Source organism: Puntigrus tetrazona, unplaced genomic scaffold (assembly GCF_018831695.1).
Source record: "Puntigrus tetrazona isolate hp1 unplaced genomic scaffold, ASM1883169v1 S000001111, whole genome shotgun sequence".
NCBI classification, from domain to species: Eukaryota; Metazoa; Chordata; class Actinopteri; order Cypriniformes; family Cyprinidae; genus Puntigrus; species Puntigrus tetrazona.
In genome coordinates this window covers 645,001-672,500 of record NW_025048699.1, presented here as the reverse complement: position 1 = coordinate 672,500, position 27,500 = coordinate 645,001, and the positions used below count along the sequence as shown (strand labels likewise).

At 39.0% G+C, this 27,500-nt stretch overlaps 3 protein-coding genes and 1 long non-coding RNA gene across 8 annotated transcripts in view; all 4 read left to right on the top strand.

Annotated features, from left to right (window-relative positions):
* The window catches only part of LOC122341069 (tumor necrosis factor receptor superfamily member 14-like), a 9,339-nt gene extending 2,809 nt beyond the window's left edge, over window positions 1–6,530 (top strand). Inside the window, exons 2-8 of one of the 3 annotated variants that reach the window (XR_006250407.1) lie at window positions 1–3,505; window positions 4,332–4,522; window positions 4,726–4,851; window positions 4,958–5,100; window positions 5,413–5,494; window positions 5,601–5,878; window positions 5,975–6,530. The exon at window positions 1–3,505 is cut by the window's left edge and continues 771 nt beyond it. Coding sequence is in view for 2 of the 3 variants with exons in the window: in XM_043234395.1 (XP_043090330.1) it covers window positions 4,402–4,522; window positions 4,726–4,851; window positions 4,958–5,100; window positions 5,413–5,494; window positions 5,601–5,689 (561 nt within the window). In the remaining variant the exon portion in view is untranslated. Of the gene's footprint in view, window positions 3,506–4,086; window positions 4,092–4,331; window positions 4,523–4,725; window positions 4,852–4,957; window positions 5,101–5,412; window positions 5,495–5,600; window positions 5,879–5,974 lie in introns of all 3 variants that reach the window. The other 2 variants (XM_043234395.1, XM_043234396.1) reach the window with 2 other exon arrangements.
* A 9,267-nt stretch (window positions 6,531–15,797) lies between these two features.
* LOC122341073 lies at window positions 15,798–18,286 on the top strand. The gene is made up of 3 exons (XR_006250408.1): window positions 15,798–15,932; window positions 16,126–16,303; window positions 16,491–18,286. It is a non-coding gene; the product is annotated as an uncharacterized LOC122341073 (long non-coding RNA).
* An 830-nt stretch (window positions 18,287–19,116) lies between these two features.
* LOC122341060 (E3 ubiquitin/ISG15 ligase TRIM25-like) lies at window positions 19,117–20,101 on the top strand. The gene has a single exon (XM_043234382.1). It carries the CDS (start codon window positions 19,245–19,247, stop codon window positions 19,941–19,943), a length of 699 nt encoding a protein of 232 aa, XP_043090317.1. The 5' UTR covers window positions 19,117–19,244; the 3' UTR covers window positions 19,944–20,101.
* A 5,900-nt stretch (window positions 20,102–26,001) lies between these two features.
* Window positions 26,002–27,500, top strand: part of LOC122341050 (endoplasmic reticulum metallopeptidase 1) — a 16,398-nt gene continuing 14,899 nt past the window's right edge. For 2 of the 3 annotated variants that reach the window (XM_043234365.1, XM_043234364.1), the window contains exon 1: window positions 26,002–26,319. In XM_043234365.1, coding sequence (XP_043090300.1) covers window positions 26,057–26,319 — 263 coding nt within the window. In that variant the 5' untranslated portion in view covers window positions 26,002–26,056. The remainder of the gene's footprint in view (window positions 26,320–27,500) is intronic. The other variant, XM_043234366.1, reaches the window with a different exon arrangement.

The following is a 27,500-nucleotide window of genomic DNA, read 5'->3' as shown; positions in this document are numbered from 1 at the left end:
AGGAGTGAGACCGTGAGAATGCGTGAACGCTTGTGTCTTTTGAGATCAATGTTCAACTAAAAGTGGAGCGGACATGGATTACAGCCATAGCCCTCATTGATTCAGGAGCCGCAGGCAATTTTATCGATAAAACGTTCGCTGAATCTCTCTTGTCTCATGTGAACCCCATGTGGCAGTGGCGGCGCTAGATGGACGCCCACTCGGACCAGGAAATGTGTCATCTGTCACTCAACCCCTAATTCTTCAAGCAAGCCATTCGAATCAATTCGTTTCTTTGTGATTCACTCAAACACCGCATCATCCTCGGACTACCCTGGCTTGAGATTCGCAACCCCACCATATCCTGGGCCGATCATCAAATAACACATTGGTCAACAAACGGTCACAAGCGCTGCCTGAACACCCCCCCTGCATCAATTCCCTTCCAAACCACCTCCCTCTGAAGAAAAGGTCCCAGATTTACCCAAACTCCCTGCTGAATATCAAGATTTAGCCATTGCATTCAGTGAGAAAGGTGCTACCCAACTACCACCTCATCGTCCCTATGACTGCGCCATTGATCTCATGCCTGGACGCATCCTCAACGTGGCCGTGTCTTTCCCCTCTCACAACCAGAATCGGAGGCAATGAGATCCTACATCGAGGATGAATTGGCCAAGGGATTCATCTGCCCCTCTACATCACCAGCATCTGCCGGGTTTTCTTCGTCAAGACGAAGGATGGAAGCCTTCGGCCCTGCATTGATTACCGCAGTCTGAATGAAGTGACCGTTAAATACCGTTATCCGCTGACACTTGTACCAGCCTCCTTGAACAACTCCGCAGGGCCAAGTTTTTCACTAAGTTAGACCTCCGAAATGCTTATAATCTGATCCGTATCAGAGAAGGAGATGAATGGAAGACGGCTTTCTCCACGACATCTGGGCACTATGAATATCTTGTCATGCCGTTCGGGCTCGCAAACAGTCCGTCTGTTTTTCAGGCTTTTGTGAATGAGATGTTTAGAGACATGTTAAACCAATTCCTCATCGTTTACATGGACGACATTCTAGTTTACTCAGATAACTTCGATGGTCATGTCAATCATGCCAGGGCTGTCTTACAACGCCTCATAGATAATCAACTATACGCCAAACTTCAGAAATGCGAATTCCACAAGTGGCTTACCTGGGTTATATCATCAGTTCGGAGGGGGTAACGATGGACGAGCACAAGGTCAAAGCAGTCGTGGAGTGGCCTCGCCCGCCTATCAGAGATTCATTCGCAATTTCAGTATCATCGCCGCTCCACTCACCTCACTGGTCAAAAGGAAATCATCGCCTATCATGGTCAGCTGACAGCATCCAAGCATTCAAACTGCTCAAAGAAAGGTTCACGTCCGCCCCAATACTTCATCACCCAGACCCCAACCGGGAGTTTATTGTAGAAGTTGATGCTTCAAATGTGGGTATCGGCGCCATTTTGTCTCAACGTCACAGGCAGCCAGCGAAACTCTTCCTATGCGCTTACTTCTCCCGTAAACTTAACCCAGCTGAGCGAAACTACGATGTGGGGACAGAGAGCTCCTCGCAATGAAATCTGCCCTTGAGGAGTGGCGGCATTGGCTAGAGGGGGCCAAACTACCATTCACCATCCTTACCGATCACAGAAACCTCGAGTACATCCAATCCGCCAAACGTTTAAACTCGAGACAAGCCAGATGGTCTCTGTTCTTCTCCGATTTGACTTCAAAGTCAAATATTGCCCAGGCTCAAAGAACACCAAGGCGGATGCCCTATCCAGGCAGTTTGAGGACGCCCCTCACGAGCCCGCTCGAGATCCAATTCTGCCGCCTGCTCGTATTGTTGCTCCAGTCCAGTGGGATTTCATGACCGAGATCACGGAGGCCCAACTTGCCAAACCTGTCCCACCAGCATGCCCACCTGAACGAACCTATGTGCCACAGGGCTTACGTTCAAGAGTTCTCCACTGGGTTCACGATACCCCAGCGCTGGTCATCCAGGCATCACAGCAACTCTTCAGTTAGTTAGTAATCGCTTCTGGTGGTCAACCCTCCGCACTGACACAATCAAATTTGTTCAGCAATGTCAAACATGCAACATCACAAAAACCTCATCAGTGCCCAGCAGGTCTCCTACAACCCCTACCCATACCGGAAGACTGTGGTCACACATCGCCATAGATTTCGTGACTGATTTACCGGTCTCCAATTCATTTACCACAGTGCTCACGGTTGTTGACCGGTTCTCCAAATCATGCAGGTTTATACCTTTGCCCAAATTACCCACAGCCTGGGAAACTGCTGAGGTGCTCTTGCAGCAAGTATTTCGCTTCTATGGATTACCCGAGGATATAATTTCTGATCGTGGCCCACAGTTCACCTCTCGAGTCTGGCATGCCTTCTGTACACAACTCAACAATGCAAGTCTGACATCAGGTTATCACCCCAATCCAACGGTCAAGCTGAACGCTTAAACCAAGAGCTGTCTCAATTTTTGCGGAGTTACTGCCATGACAATCAGCACGATTGGAGCCGCTACTTAGTCTGGGCTGAGTACGCACAAAACTCCTTAAGAAAACAATCCACCGGGCTTACCCCTTTTCAATGTGTACTGGGCTTTCAACCTCCACTGTTTCCCTGGTCTGGGGAACCCTCAGCACTACCCGCAGTTAACTCGTGGTTACAAAGGAGTGAGGAAGTCTGGAACTCTGCTCATGTCCATCTTCAAGAGCGGTTCGAAGGTTTCAAGAACAAGCGGACCGTCGGCGCAGAGATGGACCGAATACTCACCTGGCGATTGGGTTTGGACTTATGTATATCAGTTGACCCTGCCTGTCTTTTGATACTCTGATTGTTTGCTGCCTGACCCGACCTCTGCCTGTTTTTGGATTCTGTTGTTGCCTTGCCTCTTTCACTCCTGTTTGCTGTGTTTTGACGCCTGCCTGCTTTGACCATGCCTTTGCTCAATAAAAGCCTGCGAATGGATCCATACGCCTCGGACCCCTCAATCTTGACAAATAAAAGGCAGTTTTCAAAAGCAAGCAAAAAAACCTTCTGCTAGTATTTACTAATCCTCATGTCAGTTCAAACCTGTGTAGAAGTAGAGTTGAGACCCGTAGATCAGATGTGATCAATAAATAATTAAATTGAGGAAAAGTTCACTGAAGATACTTGTTTTCATCAGAAGTTGTCTTCAGGAGTTCGTAGACTGCTCTTCTCATAAATCCAACTCTCTAAGAATGACATTATTTTAAGTTTCAGTTTTCTGACCGGATAAAGCACAGAGAAGTTTGGACAAACTTTGTAGCAGTCAGTACAGTACAGGGATGATCATAGACGTAAACGATACCAGGCAGAAGGTCGAGGCGGGCAGCTTATAATCGAGTCAGGAATGGGCAGAAGGTCAGTAGACATGCAGAGAACAAATACAATCCGAATCAGCAACAGGAAATCAAACACAGAGAAGAACGCTCAGAATTGCAGCCGGAACAAACAAGACTTTGCGGTGAGTGTCCATGAGGAAGTTTGTTTTATAGGGCGTGCTGTTTGTGACAATAACTCTATTCAGAGCGGGTTTGTCTTTTGATCAAAGGTATGAAATGTTATTTAGCATCTTCAAATTTGAATGTTAATTAAAAACATGTTAAATAAAACTTATTTTCCTAAATATATTGTAAGCCCCTGACCACCAAATTGGTGAGATTAGCTCAGGTTGTCCACTCAGGAAATACAGCAGGCAGGTTTAAGTGGAACAGAACTCGTATTTCTTTATTTTGTAATAAGGTGAGGGAGAGGGGTTGGAAAAATACTATAACTGAAGTTAATGGAAGGAGTCCAGGCTACTCACGGCCACACTGCACTTCTGTGGTTCAGTGGTTCCAGCATTCAGCCTCTGCTTGTCTGCTCTTGTCTTCCCCTACTGAGGCTTCTTCATTCTCTTATGTGGTGGTTCCTGATCGCACCCAACAGTCTGCAGCTGAGGGTTCCTATTAGTGAAGCAAGGATAAACACCTGTGTGGGAGCTATCCTTGGTCCTGATTACCTGGTGACCCCTTTCTTGTGGCGTTCTCCATGGTGCTGAAAGTGCTCAGGCTGCCTTGTGGGGGACCATTACTCTTCCTGGCCACCACAATATGTTATGTAATGTGAAATATAGGCATTTTGTAAATTGTCATAGCTCTGTTCTTGAGGAGTTGACACGTCACCTGCTGGTGCATTAATGTAGAAAATAATCAGTCCGTGTTTAGTTTTAAAGTTCATGCATTTTAGTAAAATGTGTCTGGCGCAATTTTGTTTTTCTGAAAGTCATCTAACACATATTTATTTTTCAGCTCCACGAAAAAAGAGCAAATGGCCACTTCTGCACCATAGAAGATTTATTTTTTCATCCCAAATATCTTCATGTTCCATAATCTATCAGAGCAGCTGCTCCTCCTCTCCATGAACGTTGTGTTTTGTGTGGCAGCATGTAATAACGCAGAATATGAAATTAATGGAGAGTGTTGTCCGATATGTGATCCAGGTAAGTTCTGGATAAGACTGATCTTCTCACACGATAGATGAATCCCTATATCCCTGAAGAGGTCAAAAAACAATTTTAGGATTGTTCATAACAAGATTAATTAGAATAACAGTCAGGCCAGCATTATTACATTCTGATTATTGGTATTAGTATTTTAGTATCATAAAAAGATTGGTCAAGTGTGGTGTTTTTATATTGTGTAGGAAATCGAGTTTATAGACACTGTGATAAGTTAACAAACACAACATGTCATTCGTGTCTCAACAAGACCTTCACTAATGCTCCGAATGGATTTATAGAATGTCTGCCTTGTTCTGTCTGTGATCAAAGTGAGTAAAACATTCCTCAGTCATCATGCTTTCATGCTTTTCTCTAGATGGCTTGTCATTGCCAGGTTTTCTCTAATTGACTCGCTTGTGTTCTTTCTCGTTAAAGGTAACGGTCTGAGAGTAAAGAAGACATGTACATTAATATCAGATACAGCGTGTGAACCGCTGCCGGGTTATTACTGTATAGAATCACTCTCCAACTGTAAAAACATTCATCCTGCTCAGCTGGACAATACATCAGCCGAAACGGTCCGTGTTTTATCAGTCAAACAGCTTTAATATACATCCAAAAAACTGAGAACAATAACTCTGCGTACAATTATATTAAATAACTCTATTATTATGGAAATAATACATGTAGGAAAGTATGATTTGTTTCCTGATAGACATTGTTTGCTTGTGTCTCTGAGAAAACCACCTGAAAAAATCTACTTAATTATTATTAGGCTGATTATTAGTTATGTGAAGATTAATTTAGATGCTATACAGAGTAATAATGTCCTTATCTGTGAGATCTGTCACTGCTTTTATTTCTCATGTAATATAATTGTATTTGTACAGGAACAGAAATCAGAGACACGGAGTGCGAGGACTGTCCTTCTGGGTCATATTCAGACGGGACTATCTGCAAATGGCATACAAAGTAAATATTCATATTTTTAGACGCTTCTGTACTTCGTAACTGTACTTTTTTTCTCTCAAGAGCTGTATGTGTAGTTTAACTTGAGTACTGTATCTCTCTCTAACAGCTGTGAGGCTCTTGGTAAGGAAACGATCCAGAAAGGAACGGGTTCGACTGACGCTGAGTGCAGTAATAAAACACGTTCTCATTCACTGACACTGATTCTGTGTGGAGTGTGGTCAGCGCTGTTGATGGTCATCATTGCAGTTATTGCAAAGAAGAAAAAAAAGGAAAATGTTACAGTGGATTAACCCAAGTTGGGTTAAAAATAGTTCTCTGTCTATAACCCAGCGATGATGGGTTGGGAAAGCGGACATGAAGCACAGCATTCACGTCACGCCACCAGTGAGAAGCCGCCATTTTCTCAGCACGTGAATGAAAAATACGTTATGGTGAGTAAAGATTAAAAATGCAAAGTCGTCATTCATTGTTTGTGTCCAGGAGTGTTTGGAGATCTTGGGGGAGTTTAACCAGCGGCCTGTGAACTCGACTTTGGAGCGGCTGACGGACTTGACGGATGAAGGTTCAGCAGACTAGCGTTCGAAGCGGCCGGTGTAGACACAGAAGGGGAGATCGCCACGGGCCTACGGCAAGGAATCATGCAAAACAAACGGATGCCTCCTGTTATGAAAAGAAGAATGAGGAGATTAACTGGAAATAACAGTCATTTAATGATTCAAAACAGGGGTTACAAAAGGCAGGCAAGCACACACAGATGCTATACTATGGAAAACATTGGGCTTCTACACAGGAAACGTGATAACACGCAGGTGGAACTTAATTAGATAGGGGAATACCACAACTGAATGGGGACAGGACGAGGAAATACTAAATATAGGCATAAGGGAACACACTGGTGAGGAAACACAAGATGACTGTCACCAAGCCAGCAGAGGAAGCCCTTACCTCTGGATGATCTGTGATCATTCCCTCTGCTGCTACTTCCTGTTTCAAGACTATAAATTCTGAAGCAGGCCCCTCGCCTGCAGGTTGCATTGATTGATTGATTGATTGATTGTTTCTAGTTAGCCTAGCCTTGTGTTTCCCTCGTCATAGATTCTTTGGTTTTGACCCTGCCTGTCTTTAATCTATGTGATTGTTTGCTGCCTGACCCAACCTCTGCCTGGGTAATTTGGGTTCATTTTAGACTAGCAATGTAGTAAGTTTAAACCATAAAAAAGCATATAATCCAAATCAACCTAATTTGGTTTATTTTGGAAACCCATTGCTGGGTTAAAAACAGGATTTTTTTGAACAAGTTAAAAAATGGGTTTTTTTTTTTTTTTTTTTAACCAGCAGTTTTAGAGTGTAATTACTATGTTTCTACTATATTTTTAAAATATTTTTCATGAGCACCAAAATCAAGCTGTTTTTTTTTTTATCAGTGGTCTGTCGTCGGGGCCAGCAAAGCCTTTTCTTCTGGCCTAAATATTATCAGAATGGCTTATTTTTACACTGCTTCCAGTAATGTATGTTTACTTTTATCCAATCATATTTCAGCAATTGTGTTGCCAGGTCAAAGAAATCTGCCCAAGCCCTTCAGATTCATCAGCGCAGACTTCTGTAGTTTTAAATCAACGGCATTGAAAACGTTAAATTAGGCCCACAGCAATCTTGCAGGTATAACGTCAGCATTTTTTCGTAGCTTTATTAACAGAATTAATGTTACATGTCTGTGATGCAGAGCTCCGTTATACTGCATTCCTGTGTAATATTTATGGTTTCTCTTTAGCCGTGGCATCATTACGATGGTATTATCAGTTGCATGTAGGACGTCACTAAAGGCCTAGCCACGGCCCGTCACAGTTTACTGTCGGCTAACATTTATAGATTAAGCTTGTATAAATGCCAAGCTATATATTCAGTCGTTACCTGAATGCACTGGTTAGTCTAAATGTGCCTTATGTTGCATCCCTGGACATGTTGTTGATCTCATTTAATCTTTATTTGGGGGATTATAAATGCGTGGTCCTGTGCTTGGTCTCTCTCTTTCAGTCTCCGTCTCTATTTTTTTCTCAATTTCGGTGTAAAAGCTGAGAGAAAGGGAAGTGGTCAGGTTGCGGGGGGAGTGGTGCTAGAGCTCATTATCAAATGTTCCCCCTTATAATACATAATTCCCATAATACATGTCTTCTTACACACTCGCCTTTGTTTTCTTCTTTAATCTTTATTTTCTGCAGTCTCACAGGATGAATAACCTGTAGAGTCATTCACTAAGAGACAGATGAGATATAAACGGCTCACAGAGAAAAACTGCATTCTCTGTCTGAACTTTCATGAAGCAATAACACTAAAAGACCTGAACTAGTCCAGACCCTGACTACACCACAGGACTACAGTCTGTCCATAAAACTATCATTGTCTTGTACATATACTCTAATCTTAACAGATTTAATGCAATCTACTACAACTACGGGCTCCCGCGTCCTCTATGGGCCCTAAATTTAAGCAAACCCAAAGGCTAATATGGCTGGATGGTGCCATCAAGAGCTAAACAACAAAAATTTGAAAGCTGTAAAACACTGTTCAAGGCGAGCCCACAGTGAGATGATATTAATGATTGAAAGGAAACCAAGAGTTTAAAATGTCTATTAATACAAGATGCAAGAGTCAAACCAGCTGTCACATCAACCAGTGGCCTGATCTCAGTTTAATTAGTATTAGTAAATTATAAAGGCCATGGAAATGAAACGCTATCAATAAGTGTGTTATCTGAAGAAAAGAAAGTGTTGTCATGTGACTTATTTTGCATGAAAAAAAACACTGTTGGAAATGCCATACGTTGAAATATATTGTGTATATTTCAAATACTGTATTAATGTAACTTATTGTTTCATTCCTTTTTGATTACTTTTCTCAATTTCTTATTATTTATTTTCAAACATTTAATCCAAGCATAAAAATAAAACCGTTATCAAACAACCATGTGTCTTATTCTGTGATCTCAACTCCTGAAACATTTATCTTATATCAGGTGTGTGTGTGTGTGTGTGTCTGCGCAAAACCACATTTTGATCTGAAACTAACACCATGTGATAATAACCTCTCACTTCCTCATTCTGTGTGTGTGTATGTGTGTTTTATTACCTTAAATGATATGTATGTTTGTACTTTCTCTACTTGAAGCTTCTGACACCAAAATAAAATCCCTTGTGTGTAAAACAGACTTGTGATACAACCCTTTCTGAGTCTAAAGGCCTTCGTTTGATAATCTTGTTTTGTCATCTAGTGGACAAAGATGGAAACGACCGCTAATCTTCTTTGTATTAAAATAAAGAATAGGTAAGACGTTCATGTTTTTAATATTTAAAATGTATTTTAAATGTATCTTGAGTAAACTCCTATAGACCTAAATGTATCTGCTTTAACAGTACAATACAATTATTTGTACGGCTATTTAACACTATTTTCATAAAAAATCTTTTGTGTGTATTTGTTAAAGTAGAGACCAAACATCACTTTCATGAAGATGATAAAGAGTTTGTTTTTGTGAATGTGTACAAACTTATAATGTTATATAAAATCTAAAAAAACAAAAATGGGAACTGCAATGATTAGGAAATCTATAAAATTGTGATTATTGTTAATCATAATAATAAAAAGGCAATTCTATGAAGGTAACGGTGAAAAATTGCGCTGAGATTGTAATTGGAAATCTCCTGGACAACCCCCACACATAAGGAACAGATAAACTGGAAGTTTCTTTTGATGAGTTTTTATTGTAGAATCCCTGCAAAGGTGTCAAGCAAGAACCAGCAGACAGAAGAAGAAAACGAGCCGGGGTCTAAAAGGGGAACTAAAATGAATTTGTTTCTGCTGATGCTAGCTGTTGAAAGATCATCTTAATATAGGTATAAATCAGAATAACTGTGTGTAATAAATCAAGTTGACCGTGTGTTTCTGTGCTTATCTCGGTTTGTGTTTTCAAAATCATCTTTCAGTTAAAAAGATTATATAATCAATAAATCATTTTCATTATTCACTTTGTTTTCAGTGTTTTGTGTTCTTCATATATTTTCTCCTGTATTTATTGTCAAACATTAAATTGTTAACTGTAAAATTATTTTTATTTTTGGGTTTTTTTTTAAGTTACAGCTTGTTTTTGTTTAAAAACGAAATTTAAAGAAGAAACAAAAAAAGAGAGATTGTGATGACCAAAGGAGTAATGAAGACGAAAGATAGAGGTGAAGGAGAAAAATAAAAGTGGCTGAAAAAGACAGAAAAGAGGAAATTAAACGACGGCAGAGAGAATGGGAGGATGAGGAGAACGAGAGGAAGAAGAAAGAAAGAGAAACACGAGGAACAACTGAAAGAAGAACTGGAGAATATTAGATTTGAGAGAGAAGAAAAAAAGCATAAGATAGAGGAGGAGAAATAGAAACAGAGGAGAAAGAGAAGAAAAAAAGAGAGACTATGAATAAAAGAAACAGGAAAGAAAAAGGCATTATGAACAACTGGAGCGAGAGAAAAGAGGAGTGGGAGAGAAGAAAATGAAAAGATAATGAGACTCAACAAGAAGAGAGAAAATTGTTGTTTGCTTGTGTTATCTCTGATAAATATTTAGATGTGTTTGATGATTAAAAAATGTGAGTGATTTTTGTTGTTAGTATATATATATATATATATATATATATATATATATATATATATATATACTGGGTTACTGGTCTCTCTCTCTGTCTGACCTGTGAATGAGACAGGTCTGATATACACATTAATTCACACGACTGTTTGTGTGTATCAGTGAGGATAAAACAAGATTTCCGTGTTGTCGTGAAGTGATGACACTAGAGGGAGTAAGTCTGATTTTAACGTGACTGCAGTTGAAGGAAAACGCCTCACAAGTAAAAGTGAAAGTGAATAAAGAAAAGGTCCGTGGCTCTAAACAGCGAGTAAACAGAACAACTCCTATATGATTGGTAAGTTAAGAATTGATTCTTCATGGCTAGCCGTATAAAATGAGATGCTGTTCGATTTATTTATTTTTTTGATACTCATTAGTCTAGATTTCGTTTTTAACTTAAGGACAAAAGGGCAAAGCAGTGCTTAGCTAAATTAAGCTAACTTACTTTACTTTACAAAATCATTAATAATTTAGAATTAAGTCCTTGTATCTAAGTTTAATTATTTTTGCAACAGTCTGCCTCCATTCATACACTGAAGCTAACATTAAAATGCAATAATATGCATATTTTAATATACATATAAATCACATAAATGAATGTAGCCTAGTTGTTTGACGTTACTTGGTTAACAGGTGTTTTTGGAGTAAAACCGCTCTCTTTCATGAGATTACTACCTTCCTTTTTGACCGGGTTTTGTTTCTCCGTGTCGTAAACTCTAGGGGCCAGGCTTCTGAACCGGGGCCCTGATCCCCTACACAAAGAACAATTTAAACACAAAAGATTTTTGGATATAATTCTACTCAGAAATATTCTGAAATATTAAAAAAACAAACAAATATAATATAGACATAATATGTTAGTTGATTCAGATTGATAGTCTACTTTGTAGATGTACTGTAATATTGTGCTACGGGAAAATAAAGGAAACAACCAACTCTGTTTCCACGTGACAGCTGGAGAGCAGCGTCTCAAAATGAGTCGCTGTGAAAACACTGAAGATCAGGACTCTCAAATGAGTTCTCCGTCTCCTGAATCCATCCGCAAGCAAAACATGAAGGATCTTTCTCTTACCTTCTTATCTGTCCCCAGGTGAGACGCATGAGCGGCAAAATCCTTTTCAGTCACACTGATCCTCATTAGCTGAATCATCAACCAAATATCTGAGACTTAACATAAAAATCTTTGTTTTTTTGCAAATATCACATTGCTTCCAATGATGAATTACTTGTTGTTTCGCTTATATGTAAATGGGTTTGAATAACAAGCGTCTAACTGAATAAATATTTGAATGCCTGACCAAATCTATGCATGCATTTTTTTTTTTTTTTTTTTGCTAATGCTGAAAATCTTTTTTTGCCAGCATCAGTGAAAGGATCAGACAGAAATCCATGGAGCCACCCATAAAATTCTGTAATGAACCAGTGACCTCTGACCTTCTGTTAGTATAAGCATTTCATTCATAGTAGTGCATCTCTCACAAATACAAATGTGTGTGTGTGTGTGTGTGTGTGTGTGTGGCAATAGAATTTCCAAATACTGTTTTCTTTTTTAATTTTTAGTAAGGAGAGAAGATCTGTGGCATCCTCTACATCCCACTAATATTATGAACTGGACCGAGGGAGAAAAAGACAATCAGTCAATAAGTATGTAGATTTTAAGAGCTGAACTTGATCATCAGTACACAGAGGCGTAAAGAATCAAATGTATTAAATGTAATGAATTATTGTACTTTGGTAACTTTTTGGATACTTGTGGGTATAGGTTTTTCTGCAGTAGTTTTTTACTGCTACAAAAGAAGTGCCTTTACTGACTCAAACAAGTTTGCTCTCTTTACAAAGTAACAGTCTCTTGGTTTTGTTACTGTGAGGCTTGTCCCATTGACTGCCAAGTAATAAACACTGTCAAAAAAAACACTGCCAATCCGGGACATACTATATCTATGATGTTAAACACTGCAGTAGTCGCACAACGTGATATTTTCATATTTAGTCAAAAATTACAAGCACAGAACTGGCCACCTAAACAAACAAGCTAGCATCCCATTAAAGTAGCATTATTAAATTTAAAATTAATGGTCTGTATATTGTATATAAAGTCTGTATATTAGATATTCTATATACCAGACATTCTACCCATAATGCTTTGAGCTGCATGTTAATCAGTGAGATGTTATAGTGTCTCTTGTTTTCTCTTCATGATATTAATTCTGCAGCTTAACTTCAGTGAAATTAAATGCATCAGAAGAATTGTCTTTCTATGCTTTTCTCTGTTTTGATTGAAATCACTCATTTAGTGTTTAATGTATTTTTTGGTGTTTAACACAGTGTCACATCAGTTATATAAAAGATCAAAATGTTCTTTCAGGTAAAATGATCACACAATAAATCATTTTCATTATTCACTTTATAGCCTTGTGTGTTTTGTATCCTTATGCCTTCTGCTGGATTCATTGTTAAACAGCGGTTGTATTAGTGCTAGAACAGTCAGTGCATCAAGAACATCTTCATTTAATGCGTCGAGTGAATAAGTGCGAAGAAAGCTAACCAGCATTACATCAGCTAGAGCTATATGACAGTAATAATCTAATCACACCGAGTATAACGAAATACATAAAACCGCTAACAAAACAAGTAAACAAATGAAGTTTAGTTGTGATTTTCTAATTGCCTGTTCTGTGTATGAATTTGCTTTTTTCACGTTTCATGTTTTTTGGACCTGCCCTTTTTGTATTGTTTGCCTGGTGTGGACTGATGTTCTGGATTCGACCCATTGCCTGTCTTCTGACTGCTGTTTCCTGGATTACCTCTGTACTTGGTGAAAGTCCGGACTGCCTATTTGTTACTGACCACCCACCTGTCTTAACGTTTCTGATTGCTACTACTAGCACAAGAGCAGCTCAACAAGCTACAATCTGTAAATGAACATTTTAGGCATTTCATCCGATCCCTTCCTCCACCCTCACCCGAGATGGTAAGCTTTGCTCTTCCTGACAAATTTGATGGTACTGTGAACAGTGCAAGGGCTTTATTCACCAAGTTATACCTCAGTTTTCAAGAAAGCAAGTTTGAGTCGGAGGAGAAGAAATGCGCTTTTGTGATGTCATTGTTAACGGGCAGAGCAATTGACTGGACTGCAGCTGTTTGGGATACTGACTCAAGACTAAAGTATTCAGCAGATTACTTCATGCAACAGCTCCGTGAGGTCTTTGAATATCCTGCAGGTGGAAAAGATATGTCGACACGACTCTTGAACCTCACTCAAGGTAATCGATCAGCAGCCGAACATGCCATTGATTTTATAACGCTGGCAGCACAGAGTGGATGGAATGGTGTTGCACTAAAAGCCTTGTTTTACCGAAGTCTGAACCCTGATCTGCAAACTGAGCTGGCCTGTAAGGGAGAGGAGCTGTCCTTCTCAGACCTTTTCACTCTGAACATTAAACTTGATAATCTCATGAGACAGGTACCCCTACCATTCAGGTCAGTCCCAATCAACAGGCATTCAAGAACCCATGCAGCCAGGCTTCTTGAAGGAGAAAGGGAAAGGCGGCATCAGAATCGATTATGTTTCTACTGTGGTGGAGCAGAACACCGCAGCCTGGGATGCCCGCACAAGCCCTCTTCTCCCCTGGTGAATATTGAACATTTTCCCACTACTCTCTAACAGAACATTAAAGTTGCCCATCACCGTTATAGCGAATGACATGTCCATTAATCTCACAGCCATGATAGATTCTGAAGCAGCTTTGAACCTGATTGATCATAGTATCATTGCAAAATATAACATTCCTGTACAATCCTGCACTCCACCAATCAAGATCAAAGCCATCAATAATACTCTCATTTGTAATGGAATTGCACAGCAGACCCAAACCCTCACTCTCCAAGTCTCCCTGTATGTGGTGGATTCTCCTAAACACAAGGTGATTCTAGGGTACCCCTGGCTATCAGCTCATGATCCCAATATTTCCTGGCGCCATGGCGAATTAAAGAGCTGGTCAACATGCTGCCATGGCCGATGTCTTCCCAGTAAACCTGTATCTTGTCTCACGACCAGTGTAGAGAGCCCTGAGGTTAACCATTCTGTTTCCTTCCTGTTACCAAGACATTTCTAAAGTGTTCAGTAAAGCCAAAGCCATGCAGCTACCCCCACACAGGCTCGGAGACTGCGCCATCAACCTTCTCCCCAATGCCATGCCACCCAAGAGTAAAGTCTACCCCTTGTCCTGAACCGAAAGCCAAGCCATGGAGGAGTACATCACTGGAGCACTGCAATTATTTTCAACCGTTGACCTCCCCAGCCACTGCTGGTTTCTTCTTTGTGGAGAAAAAAGATGGAGGACTCAGACCTTGTATTGATTATCAGGGATTTGACAACGTTACCATCAAGTTTCACTTCCCTCTGCCTTTAGTCCCATCTGCTTTAGAACAACTATAAGAAGCTACCATCTATACTAAGTTGGATTTGAGAAGTGCATTCAACCTGAATCGGACCAAGGAAGGGCATGAGTGGAAAACCACTTTGAATATTTGGTTATGCCGTATGGACTTGCCGACACACCTGGAATTTTTTTTCAGTCATTCATTAATGATACCTAACGCCCCCTCGTAACAATAATTCAGTTATTTATCTGACTTCAACAGAGTTAAACCGACTCTATTAATGTTATTGTTATTCTTTAGAGGTGAAAATCTAGGAAAATGCAGACTTTAACCTGAACATTTAAATTAAGTTACATACACTTTAGTTTCTATCATCTCTTAAGATTCTCAAAGCTTCAAAGCAGACAGGGACATGGTAAATCTGCAGTTATTGTATGAGTGTGTGAGATGTGTGTGGATAAAAACAGGGTTTAATGCGTCAAAATCTTTATGTTTGAGGAGCAAATTATTTGTCTCTATTAATCAGTTATAAGCACGCTGCAAAAGAAGTATATATGTCTTCTTTTCTAGTATAAATATCTCATTCAATCAAGATGCATTGATTTGAGATGCAAAATGACTAGAAAACATGAAATCCGAACTTGGCTAGTTTTTGCTTTAACTTTTACTTCAAGTCTATTTTATACACAAACCCAATAAGCAAAATGACCAAGTTCCCTCCATGAAATTCACATATGAACTTAACAGAGAAGTTATTCACACGAGCCATTTTTATCACGAAGCTCATGGTCAAATATACGATCTATTTAAATTATGCAGAGAAACAGCCATGCTATGGAGAAAGTCGAACAGTAGCCTAAATAAGACAAATAAACTAAAAAGACTGCAATTAAAGCATTGTCAGACATGGACTACAAACCCTAAACCAACTGAAATCAAACCTGAGCAATAGTTCCCAGACTGTACATTAGAATCCTTTCATATCTACTGATTTCAGCACAATTATTATCAGTTTATAAGCTGTCAGAACACGCCGATTGATACAGCAAGCTTGCATTTATTACCATGTTCATTTATTGGAGTAAATAAAAATACACTGGTCTATATAGTGCATGCAGTTTGATTGTTTACTTAATTTTTTTATAACACTTTGGAAAACTAGTTTACTTCCGTGTTACCTCATTGGCTGATGTTTTCATCACACCACCTAAAAATGCAGCTTGAACAGGTTCGTTTGGTATGAAACTGCATATAGCCCCGGTATAAAACCACAAACTCAATCCTGGTGTAAAACAGAGCACAGATGAACAGACAGAGATGCTGACTATGAAGATAGATCTCACGGTGGATCTTTATTTAATATATACTCTGTGATTTTATACACACTTACAGGTGAGAGATTTCATTCATCATTAAATCCTACTTCACTGAGCAGCTTTATTCTCATACGGGTGACTGGATCGTTTGCCATTTTATCATTTCCTGATTTTCTTTTAAATGATTGAACGTTTGCATTACAACAGTGCGATCGTTGTTTCATATCGCTTTAACGCAGCTGGCTTTAATTAAACTGTGTTTATTATAGACACGAATATAGCGTAAAAAGAAAATCAGAGAAATAGAAAGCTGCGGGAGCATCAGAAACAACAGATGAGCACAAAACGAGAGGAAAGAGAGAGAAATGCAGGTCAGAATCTGTGAATCGCAAGAGGAAAGACTGATTTCTGTGAGATGGGACAGTATGGAGAGACTGAGGCCGTATTGTAAGTGTTTATTAAGTCATCATATTTTACTTAATGGCTTTCTCGACTCCAGTGAAAGTGACCCATTCAGACAAGTTAATCGAAATACACGCAACATTTACAGATAGTGTTTGTTTGACAGAACAGTTTTTGATCAAGAACATAATAAATGTGCACAAATATAATCTGATATGTATGTGGTTTTTAGTGTAATGTGACCCGGAAGGACCTGTAAAGTTTGGTTCTAATGGTAAAAGAGAGGTGAACCCTTCATCGCAGCTGCTGAAGACATAATCATCATCATCCTCCTGTTGAAGACTGATCACAAACACACTATCTCCCAGATCATCTTCTGATATCGCTCCGATGCTGTACTTTTACTCTGATCACATTTCATCTTTCATTGTCTTATATTTCATGCATTTTTCTTGACTGCGCATGTTTTTGTATCCCGTGATTTATTTCATATCCACATTATTTCTAACAGAACTATGATCGCGTTCATTTTTCAGGCTTCTGCTGTCATACACTTCCAGAAAACAGCTGCTGCTTGATCCTACTTTTAATGTATCGTCATAGTTATAAACACACTGGTCTGGAGAGAAAATAGCTCGCTTCCGTGTTGCAAAAAAAGCTGTCTATATCTCTGTGTATTTGTGTAACCTTCCATACCGTTTATTTTATACGTATTTATTAACTTTTCGCTTAAATTGATATTATAACCATTGGAGGACAGTGATGATTCAATATTATGTTTGTACTGGTGATTATAGACTGGGAATGACTCACAACAGACTCAAAGTATTCAACTTTCAGAAACAAGCAACCACCTGAGGGCATAAGTTCTTCTAGTGGAGGGAGTCCTAGTGCTTAGACTAGTCTCTATTACATTGACTGGAAGGCTAGTATCTTTGCACCTACATGTCAACTAACTAGTATTAGTAGACCGGTAGGGTTAGGGTTAGAATAAGTTGACATATTCTTGAAAAGTCACCTATAGTCAGCAGAATGTCTTTTAGGAGATCATTACCATAAAGATATTGAAATATTCCACACTTTTACACATTTTCTGTGCATTGCAGACCTAACATTGCTTAGGAATTCAGGCGGCCAGCTTCAGTTTACTCAGAGTATGAAGTAGCCTATATGCTTATTAATACCTTTAAAGTGAGACACCCCCGGCATGCATTGGACAGAAAGGATATTTAACAAAATAAGCACGAAATACAAAATACCCTCACCATTTTAAATACATTTTGGTTGCACAACTGATCAGAATAAGACGCAAATATTAAAATAATGTCAAAGAGTCAGCGTACCTGGCAAATAGTGGAAGTTCTGCTTACAGACACCAGTATTCTTTAAAACACACCAAATCAAGACAAAACAATCAAGAAAGACTTGACAGGACCTGTTGGGACTGATTCTGACCTGGAAGTCACAGACCACTTGGGGTAGGATGATAAAACCTGATCTGAGGGACCACCCATACCAATAGAACAGAAATATACAGAGTGCAACATAAAAAAATGTGCAAATGATCTTTATGAAGTATAAAATTATTATTTACACAAATAGATGATCCACTGACTGCACAGAATAATTTTAAAGGGATGAGAGCTGCTAAATTCCAGTTCTTCATCCGATCTGCACTGCTGTTTCACCCATGTTTTTAGTTTGTTTTATGTCAAAGTGTGTGTGTGTGTGTGTGTGTGTGTGTGTTTTAATGGTGCTCTCATGCAAATGTGTATTCTTCTAACTTTTACATCTTATAGTCAAATGTCTTTTTTTCATTTATGATTGCTGATACACCTATTATTATCATTTAATCATATTATATGGTCACGCGGTTAATGTTTACATGTATTCGCTACCTAGCTCATTTTTAAATCTAGCTCGTCGTCTTCACATGTATAAACACAGTAAAAAAGATTTTAATACAGTAATTTTGTAGTTTAAATTTAAAATATTTCAAAATATTAAATAATATTTTATAGCTCAGTGCATTCTGTGTCCTGTGTGAAATTGCCTTAAAGCTTTGTTTGTGTGTGTGTGTGTGTGTGTGTGTGTGTGTGTGTGTGTGAGAAAGAGAGAGAGAGAGAGGGAGAGAGGGGCAACTATCCTCTACATATTTTAGCACATAGTTTTGGATATACATTAACAAGCTTCTGTGACAGCTTAAATTATTAATGGCAGAGAACAGAGAAAGGACATTCAGCCAACACAAAAAAACCCCTAGAACAAAAATTGATCGCAATAATATTGATCGTATCTCTGAATGCATCATGTTTTTAGTCACAGTTAATGATCTTCTACCAAGTCCTGCAAGTGTAAGTTGTGATTCTTTCTCACCTTTGGGTGTTTTTTTAATCAAAAAGCTTTTCTCTGGCCGTTTATTAGGTGCAAAATGTTTTTTACCCAGGGACTGAGCAGATGGTGACCAGAGGTAGGCAGCGGAGGTCTGACAGGAATATTTGGTGAAGCCACTCCACACCGGCCTGTGAAATAGTGAAATAAATATCCCTCGGGTAGATTGCATGTGTTTTTGTGCTGGATGTTGTGATCATCTCTGTGAAGCGAGAGCGACCAGACGGCAGAGGATTCTGTGTCATAAAGTCTTCAGAGAAATTGCTTTTTGTTTTAAAATTATGACATAAATAACTGACTGAGCTCTGAGTTCCAGCTTCTTGGCTGTCTTCTGATTCGACGTACGACATATGATATTAGTGGTGTAATACATCGAGTCATAGCTCAGTCAAGAAGCCTCAGCACTCTCACAGAAAATAAGAGGAGTTATTAACGCACCTGAATCAACTAGTCAAGGTGTTTGCATTAAAACAGCAGAAGAAGGAATGAGGAAGCTGCTTTACAGACTTTTTCCCCCTTAAACACAGAACCAGAAATCAGTTCAGCTAAAGAGAAACTGTGTAGTGTAGTTGTGTCTCTGTATTCAAGCAGTAAAATGGCAGAAGCCAGATTTTCTCAGGATGAGTTGATGTGTCCAGTGTGTCTGGATCTCCTGAAGGATCCGGTGACTACTTCCTGTGGACACAGTTACTGTAAGAGCTGTATTACAGGCTGCTGGGATCAGGAGGATCAGAAGAGAGTCTACAGCTGTCCTCAGTGCAGACAGACCTTCAGTACAAGACCTGCTTTATCTAGAAACACCATGCTGACTGAACTGGTGGAGAAACTGAAGAAGACCAAACTCTCTGCTGATTGTGACGCTGGAGCTGGAGATGGAGATGTTCAGTGTGACGTCTGTACTGGAAGAAAATACAGAGCCGTCAAGTCCTGTCTGGTGTGTCTGGAGTCTTACTGTCAAACTCATTTTGAGCGGCATGAGGAGTTTCATTCACGTAAACCACACAAAGTGACCGAAGCCACTGGACGACTGCAGGAGATGATCTGCCAGAAACATGAGAAGATCCTGGAGGTTTTCTGCCGCACTGATCAGACATGTATATGTTTGCTCTGTATGGTAGATGAACATAAAAATCATGACACTCTATCTACTCCAGCTCAGAGGACAGAGAAACAGATATTTAACACTAGACCGATCCTCGCGTGCCACCAATCTGCCGTGGATATAGTCTCAGCCTGCTCGTCGGCCTCGGGTTCTGGACAGGGCCTAGTCTACTTCGGCACATCAACTGCCTAGAGCTACTGGCAGTGCATCTAGCTCTGCAGCACTTCAGGCCGCCGCTGCAAGACAAGCGCGTATTTGTCCGTACAACACTGCGACTGTATCGTACATCAACCATCAAGGGGGTTTACAGTCACACCGCATTTCACAGCTCTGGAGTCAGTCGTAGTTCATATCACTGCACGCTGTGGAGGTCAATCGTGCAGCTGATGCGCTTTCATGACATCTCACCTTCCCTGGAGAATGGCGACTCCACTCCGAGACGATCCAGCTGATTTGGAGTCGATTAGGAGATGCTCAGGTGGATCAGTTTGCCTCTCGCAAATCCTCCCATTTCCAGCTGTTCTATTCCCTGACCGAGGAATCCCTCGGCACGTACGCGCTGGCACACAGCTGGTCACCACAAGTTATGTCGTATTGACAGACTGGGGTCTCGGCTAAATATTACAAGCCCTATCATAACAAATAGACATTAATGGAAAGCTTATTTATTTTGCTTTCAGATAATGTACGAATCTCAGTTTCGAAAAAAGTCACACATAAAACTGTATATTTGTGGCATAAGTAACAAAAACCATCTGAATAGGTTTTTACGGGTCCTTTCTCCGGAGCTCTGTCACAGGGTCTATTTTGGCTTGTCTAATTAATATTCATGAGCCTCTCTTCTGATTGGCCTGTTTTTATTGCGTGACGCACGACCGGGTCAATCAAAGTTATAGCAACGTCACAATTATTTCAGCTACATAATGAGCTTAAAATATCTAACCGATGCCACTGCCAGACAAAGAAATTATTGTCTTTTGTTGTTTTAGGCAGGTCTAAATTTTTATCCCAATTGATTATGTGGTTTAAATGATGTCTGTAGTGCATGTGTGTAAAACAACAGACTGATGATTCATATGTAATAATGTGTAACTGTATATGCATTGTTGTGATTAGTCACAGCTGGAATGATGACAATAATAATAATAATAATAGTTGCCTGCTGAAACTGAAAAGACTAGATAGACACGGTAAGTTTACACACCTTAGATGTGATTCAAAATCAAGAGAGATTAAAAGAAGAGAAGAATAAATGAGCAAATCTGATTATTTAATGATTTGTGAGCAGAAGAGGCTCCTTTCGAAAACATTCAAAATCTTCAAAATACTCGACTGCTAGTGTATATTTGTAATCACTGGATAATTTGTATTAACAAGGGTTGTATTAACAATTCATGTTCAGTCAAGAATGTATAAACACACACTGTAGGATATTGAGTCAATAAAGCATCACTTAGCTCTTTACAATACGCTCCTATTAGACATATCAAAACTATACTTCATATGTCTGAAAAGACCGTACTCTCACAAACACACACTCTGCACAATTTTTCATTGAGATTTCATGGAGACGACTTTCAAGTCTAGCATGAAAAGGAAACCAGTGCATACAGAGCTTCAGGAAACCACCGTCATCGTTCATAATTTATCTCTGTTTATTATTTTCACACTCTGAAATCAAGAACAACACTGTGCAGCTGTACAAAGGAGTTTAGCGTAACTAAATACAGATTTAATATACCAAAGCATTCTTATCTCCAGCGCTTGTTGCATAAATGTCGAATATGGTAAAAAAGACAATATAAAATAAATGGCATGAAAATATACAGAGAATAAAATACATTCAAAATGTGCATTTACATTCATTCAATTAGCAGACAAATGAGGACAATATGAGCAAGCAAAACAACATGCAAGATGCTTTGCGTCTTTCTTTTTTCAGACGCAATGAGAAACATTCAGGTTTTTCTCCACATAGTTGATTTCAACGGTGGTCAGTGATTTCAAGGTCCAGAATGCAGCTCCACACAATCCCGTCTGAAGAATAAGGCTCTTATGGGCTAGCATTAGACGAGATGTTCATAGTTGAAGCTTCACCCAGTGTTTACCAAGTGAACGTGCAAAAAAAAGTCAAATGCGCTTCACGACAATGATGTTGAATTGACTCGTCATTTACTCGCCCTCAAGTAGTCCCAGACCTGTATGAATGAAATGATTTATAAATGTAAAGTTTTTGGGTTACCATTGACTTCCATGCATTTTTCCAAAATGTCTTTCTTTGTGTTCAGCGACTGCGGAGCTCATTCCTCCGGCTCACACGCCTGATGACACACATCTAGTGAATAAGGCTCGAGGACGATGGTGTGCTCCTCAGCTTGTCCCCACCCACACACCCACTCCACAGAAACCCTCCCAGATAACTGTCCTCGTGTGGAGGAGTTCGGTGCGGGACGGGTCAGGTCGTTCCTCAAGGGAGTGAGAAGTGAGTCATTAAACACTGAAAGAAAAAAATCTATTGAAATTAAAGACGCGCCGCCTTATTTTATAGGTCAAAACAAACAAAATTGGTTACCATGGCAATAGACACATGAAAAGGAAAAGGTGTGAACACGGATCTGAGAAAGAGTCCGTTTGAAGCCGAAAGTATCCGGCAGCTGAATGAGTCTGTGATGATGATGATGATGGCGATGATGAAGACGTACAGGTTTTCTGGCGGCGGTGTTTGTTCTTGAGAACATCTTGAGAAGTGTTTTTGACTCTTCACAGGCTCTGGATCACATCACACTACAAATCACAAACATATACAGATCTATATACACGGATTTATCATTTTTACATCGATTAAATAATCACGCATCTGTTAATATACTACAGGAGTTCCTTAATAAACAGATACTCACAGTCCGGATTAATTCTGTCCATGCTGCTCCTTCGAACACATCTCTTTTTGCTTTTCTCTTGAGACGCACCGGTTTCGGCCTTTTTCTGCCGTCCATTTTTCTTTTAGCTCTCTTGGTTTGGGCTGCTCTGTGGCAGTTTTCATGCGCTTTCATTTCTTCTCTCCATTCATATCTGCAATCACACAAATACAGTTTCATCAAAGGTGTTTTATTCCACGACAGCGACCGCTAAAAACTAACATCCCCGACTCAAACCAGCACTATTCACTTGCTGGAGCACTTTTTCTTGGCTTCAATTTTTCTTTTGCAACCACCTGGATACACATTACGTCTTACATAACACCACATCAACGGTTCAATTCCTGATCAGTAATTAGCATGAACTCAGTCTGCAGTGTGTGAAGTTTTCTCGTCTCACGTCATGTTTGGTCCTGTTTGCTTGTACGGCTCCGTCTGGATCAAGAGACTCTGTGCATGAAGAAAATTGCTTAAATGTACATTAAGTGCATATTTAACCAACTCCTAACACAGACACGATCTCCCGCTTTCATTACATCACACATTTTCTGTCCACAAAAATATTATTTTAAAACACGAGAGTGTTGTAATATTTAATGAGAGCGTTATGCACATAAAATGCTATGTGCTACAGAAACTATATCTATAAATCTCAGAGGAATATGCGTGTCAGCTGTTCAATGAAATAATAGACAAACGTATTAAACTAAGTTTGATAGCAGCATTATTAATAAGTTACCTTACTGTGACTGAAGCATTCATTTATAAAGATGGTTGTACATAACCATCTGTAAATTGTTTACTTATGCATTTTGTGTTTTATATAAACATTTCATTGAAAACATGCTGATCTTTGGCCTCAGTTTGTGACGGTCCAGATTTATTATTCATACATCTGCTGTTTAAAATATGCACATATAACATATAGTGATTATTGTGCAACGGATAGAATAAAATATTATGCAATGATAGATTATAATGCTATATAGGTAGATTATATCACCGTTCAAAATGAATAACACAGATGAAAGTGTGAAATTACCTTGTGACGGAAAGAGAGGATCTCTCTGAGCTTGAGGTTTATAGATACTGAGCGTTAAAGCTTGGCCCGCTGCAGGTCACACGCTCTCATCCTGGGTGAACCGACAGGTTTGTCTAGTTCTCACAGTCTTATTTCACAAAGACAATGGCTTTACCGGCCAGAGTAAAACATGGGGACTCTACAGTGTGTCTATCTGAGAGACGATGCAGACTAGAGATCATGCAAGAATGGACAAGAGGTTATAGATCTCTGTCTAGCTGATGTTTCTAATGCGAAAGCAGATAAAATATGATTTTCAAAAGAGAATTATCTTTCTAATAAACGATGGAGGATCTCTTTCGAGATGCAGATTGTCTGTTATCTCTTATTTATGGTGATTCATGCAGGTGCCGAGCTCCTCCACAATGAAACCCGCACGAAGCAGGCTAAATATCAACACTTACAGGTGCTGGTTAGTTTCACTAATTCCATTCAAAAAGCGAAACTTGTATATTATATCTATTCATTACACACACACCGATGTCTCACATGTTCATTCTTTTAATTCTGATGATTATAACTCACATCGACTCGCGTTGCTGCAGGAATTCGGGCTAAAGTTATTGAGTGCCGGACATGCTCATGCTTTTCAGTTGGCCAAGATTTATAGAAATCATTTCTTTGTATTGCTCTTAGGTAGTTTTCTGAGATACTGAATTTGGGATTTTCATTCGTTTCGTGATTAGCTCTGCTGAAATTGGAAATATATATTTTAAAGCATGGATTTAATGCTTTAAAAATGACTAATAAAATGTTCAATTGGATCATGCATCGGTGACCAACGAAGGGAAGCTAGTTAATCACTTTTAATTTAATATTTAGATCTTTGTTTTTACCAAAATAATGACTACTAGTGATATCGCAGACAACTATCTCAGTTTTGTGACCTTAATTAAACAAGAGCATTTAAATCGAAGATTTAAATAATAGTAATAAAATATAAATAGGTTGTGTTACAAAAAATGGCAGCTGGTTTGATTTAGACTGCATTGCACTGTGTGCAAAATACAGACATAGCTTTTTTTATGAGAAAAAACACTTTTTTAAACTCGAATTACATTTTCTCTACTTTCTCCACACTTCAAACGAAGAAACGAGACACCAGCGTCCGTGAAAAGCCTGATTAAAATCTGTCCGTCTTGAAGTGATCACGTCTCTTCAGAAGACTCTGGTTAAACTGCTTGATTCACGTGGTTTCATTTTCAGTGAATATTACAGTTTTCAGTAAACGAACTTGACCTCTCAGATTTCATTTGAGGTCCAAAGGTTATTATTGACGGGATGTTTCATGTTCAAAAATAAAATTTGTTCTCTTAATGACAAATTTGCTTATATGAGTTTCTGCATGACATGTATTTTTCAAGGTTGCCAGATCCATCTATTTTAAGCGCCAAGACTTGTCCTTTCCAACTAATTTGACGTTTTAGAAAGCTAATAAAGAAAGTTGTAGTCGTTTAGAGTCTGCAATATCTTTACCTTGCTTTATTTGCAAAAAAATTTTTATTTTTTATTTCAATTTCGTTTTTAATAACAATTAATACCACATTGGGTAAGGGAAACCCAAAATTATCATGACATTATCTGTCACAAGTGTTCTTAATAAAAACAATATTTAATACACAGATCTGAAACATTTTTCACAAACATTGTACAACCACAAAACATGGTTCGTATATGTAAACAGTGGTAAAAAAACCTACAAAAATAAATGTTTTACTACACCAACCATAGTTTGAACATGGCATTTGAAGTGTGTTTATAAGCTACACACTTTATGTCATAAGAATATTATTTTAAGAATGCTTGTATAAACCTCCTGATATTTATTGGAAAGTTTTATGTCCGTAAATATAAATACACTAAATGTAAACTCTGTTTTAACATCTTCAGACAAGAATTGCAGTTGTATTTAAATGCAATTTCTACATCTGTTAACAACAAAGCCATAAAAACGCCTAGAATTGGTGCTACGTTTAAGATTTCGCCTTATTCTACTGTGTCTTTATTCACGTGCCCCTTTATTATTACTATTATTATTATTATTGTACATTGTACACTACACTGATCAATTGGTGTGGCGTTTTAAACAGCTGTTTGAAAAGGAAATCAAGATACTTATAATAAATATTATTTTCCTGATGGTGTATGATGTGAAGCTGCTCAGTAGGTGGTGCTACTGCACTAATAAGGAGAAAGAGGCGGGGTTTTGTCGAGCAGGCTCCTCCCACCACCAGCACGGCGAGTGTCTGCTGAAGTTTGTCCCTCCGCTGCTTCCGTTCTCTCTGACAGCAGCAGCAGCAGTAAAGATGGAGAGAGACACTACGGTCCGCAGAATCAGACCCCAGCAGAACCAGAACCAGACCGGGCCGGACTGCGGCGACGAAGCGGCGGCGCCGAACGGCCTCCGGAGACGCAAACCCAAGCCGGAAGTGAGCTCCGGGCTGCTGCGCGAGAGTTCCGCCGCGCTGCTGCTGCTGGGCTTCGTGGTTCTGCTGTGGGTTCTGGTTCTGCTCTCACTGCAGCAGCTCATCATCAGCAGCCCGGGACTCTTCAACGCTCCGCGGGCCAGGTACTTTACCAGAGATACCGGGGGACTGTGCTGGTTACTGTGTTATTACATGATGTTTACATCAAACCTCAGGAAAACCTTTCATAAATACTGTGGTAATACCATGGTAAGTCAGCGTAATGCCATTGTATTAAGTGCTGTAGTGTTTTCATAATATATCATGATTGTTTATGGCGTAATAGAGTCTATAATAAACATTATCAGACAATAACAATACACATTGTAACATTTTAAAGGCCTTTATGTTTGCTTTTATTATATGTGACCCTGGAGCACAAAAGCATCAGTGGCACAGGTATACCTGCAGCTATAGTTAAAAAGACATTTTACAGGTTTTTATTTTATGCTGAAGTCATTAGAATATTAAATGAAGATCATTTTCCACTTTCCTAGCATGAATCTAACAAAAAATAATTTTAGATTAATAACATGCATTGCTAAAAACTTCATTTGGACGACTTTAAAGGCGATTTTCTCAGTATTTAGTTGGAGAGAGATCATATTCCAGGTTATCTCTGCCAAGTATTGTCCGATCCTAAAAACCACAAGAGTTAATTTAAAAATATTAACCCTTACGACTTGTTTTGTAGTCCATGGTCACATATATTTAAAAAAAACTAAGTAAGTGTTAATAATAATATTTTAATTTGTAATATTTAGAAGCAAATTAAGTCTTTCATTGTAGTTACTGTTTACTGTAGTTACTGCTGTTGTTGCCATAGTTACTGATGCTACATTGTGTTTTGATGTCAGTTGTGGCTGATACAATTATCCAATAAATCAAAGCTATTAGCTACGGTTGTCACGGTAACACTGTGATAAATTGTATCAGGCTTTATGAGAACTATGGCTTGTAATTGTACTATGAATTTATGAAAACTCTTATCAATTTTAAAGTGTGCATAATATTTTGATTATACCCAGGGAAAAACATTTAAACATATAAGAGGTTAATTTCAGTGTAACTGTTTTATATTTCATGTCATACAGCAACTATCTCTACAAACATAGGAAGTCAAATGAAGGTTGAAGATCTTTTAAGTAAGTTGCAGAACATGAAAAATATTAACTGTTTATTGTTTTAAGCTTGACTTTAATACAGTGTTTTCTAATTCAGTGAGTTGTTTGCATATAACAAGACAAACAATACTTTAAAAGTAACTTGTGATTACTAATATGTG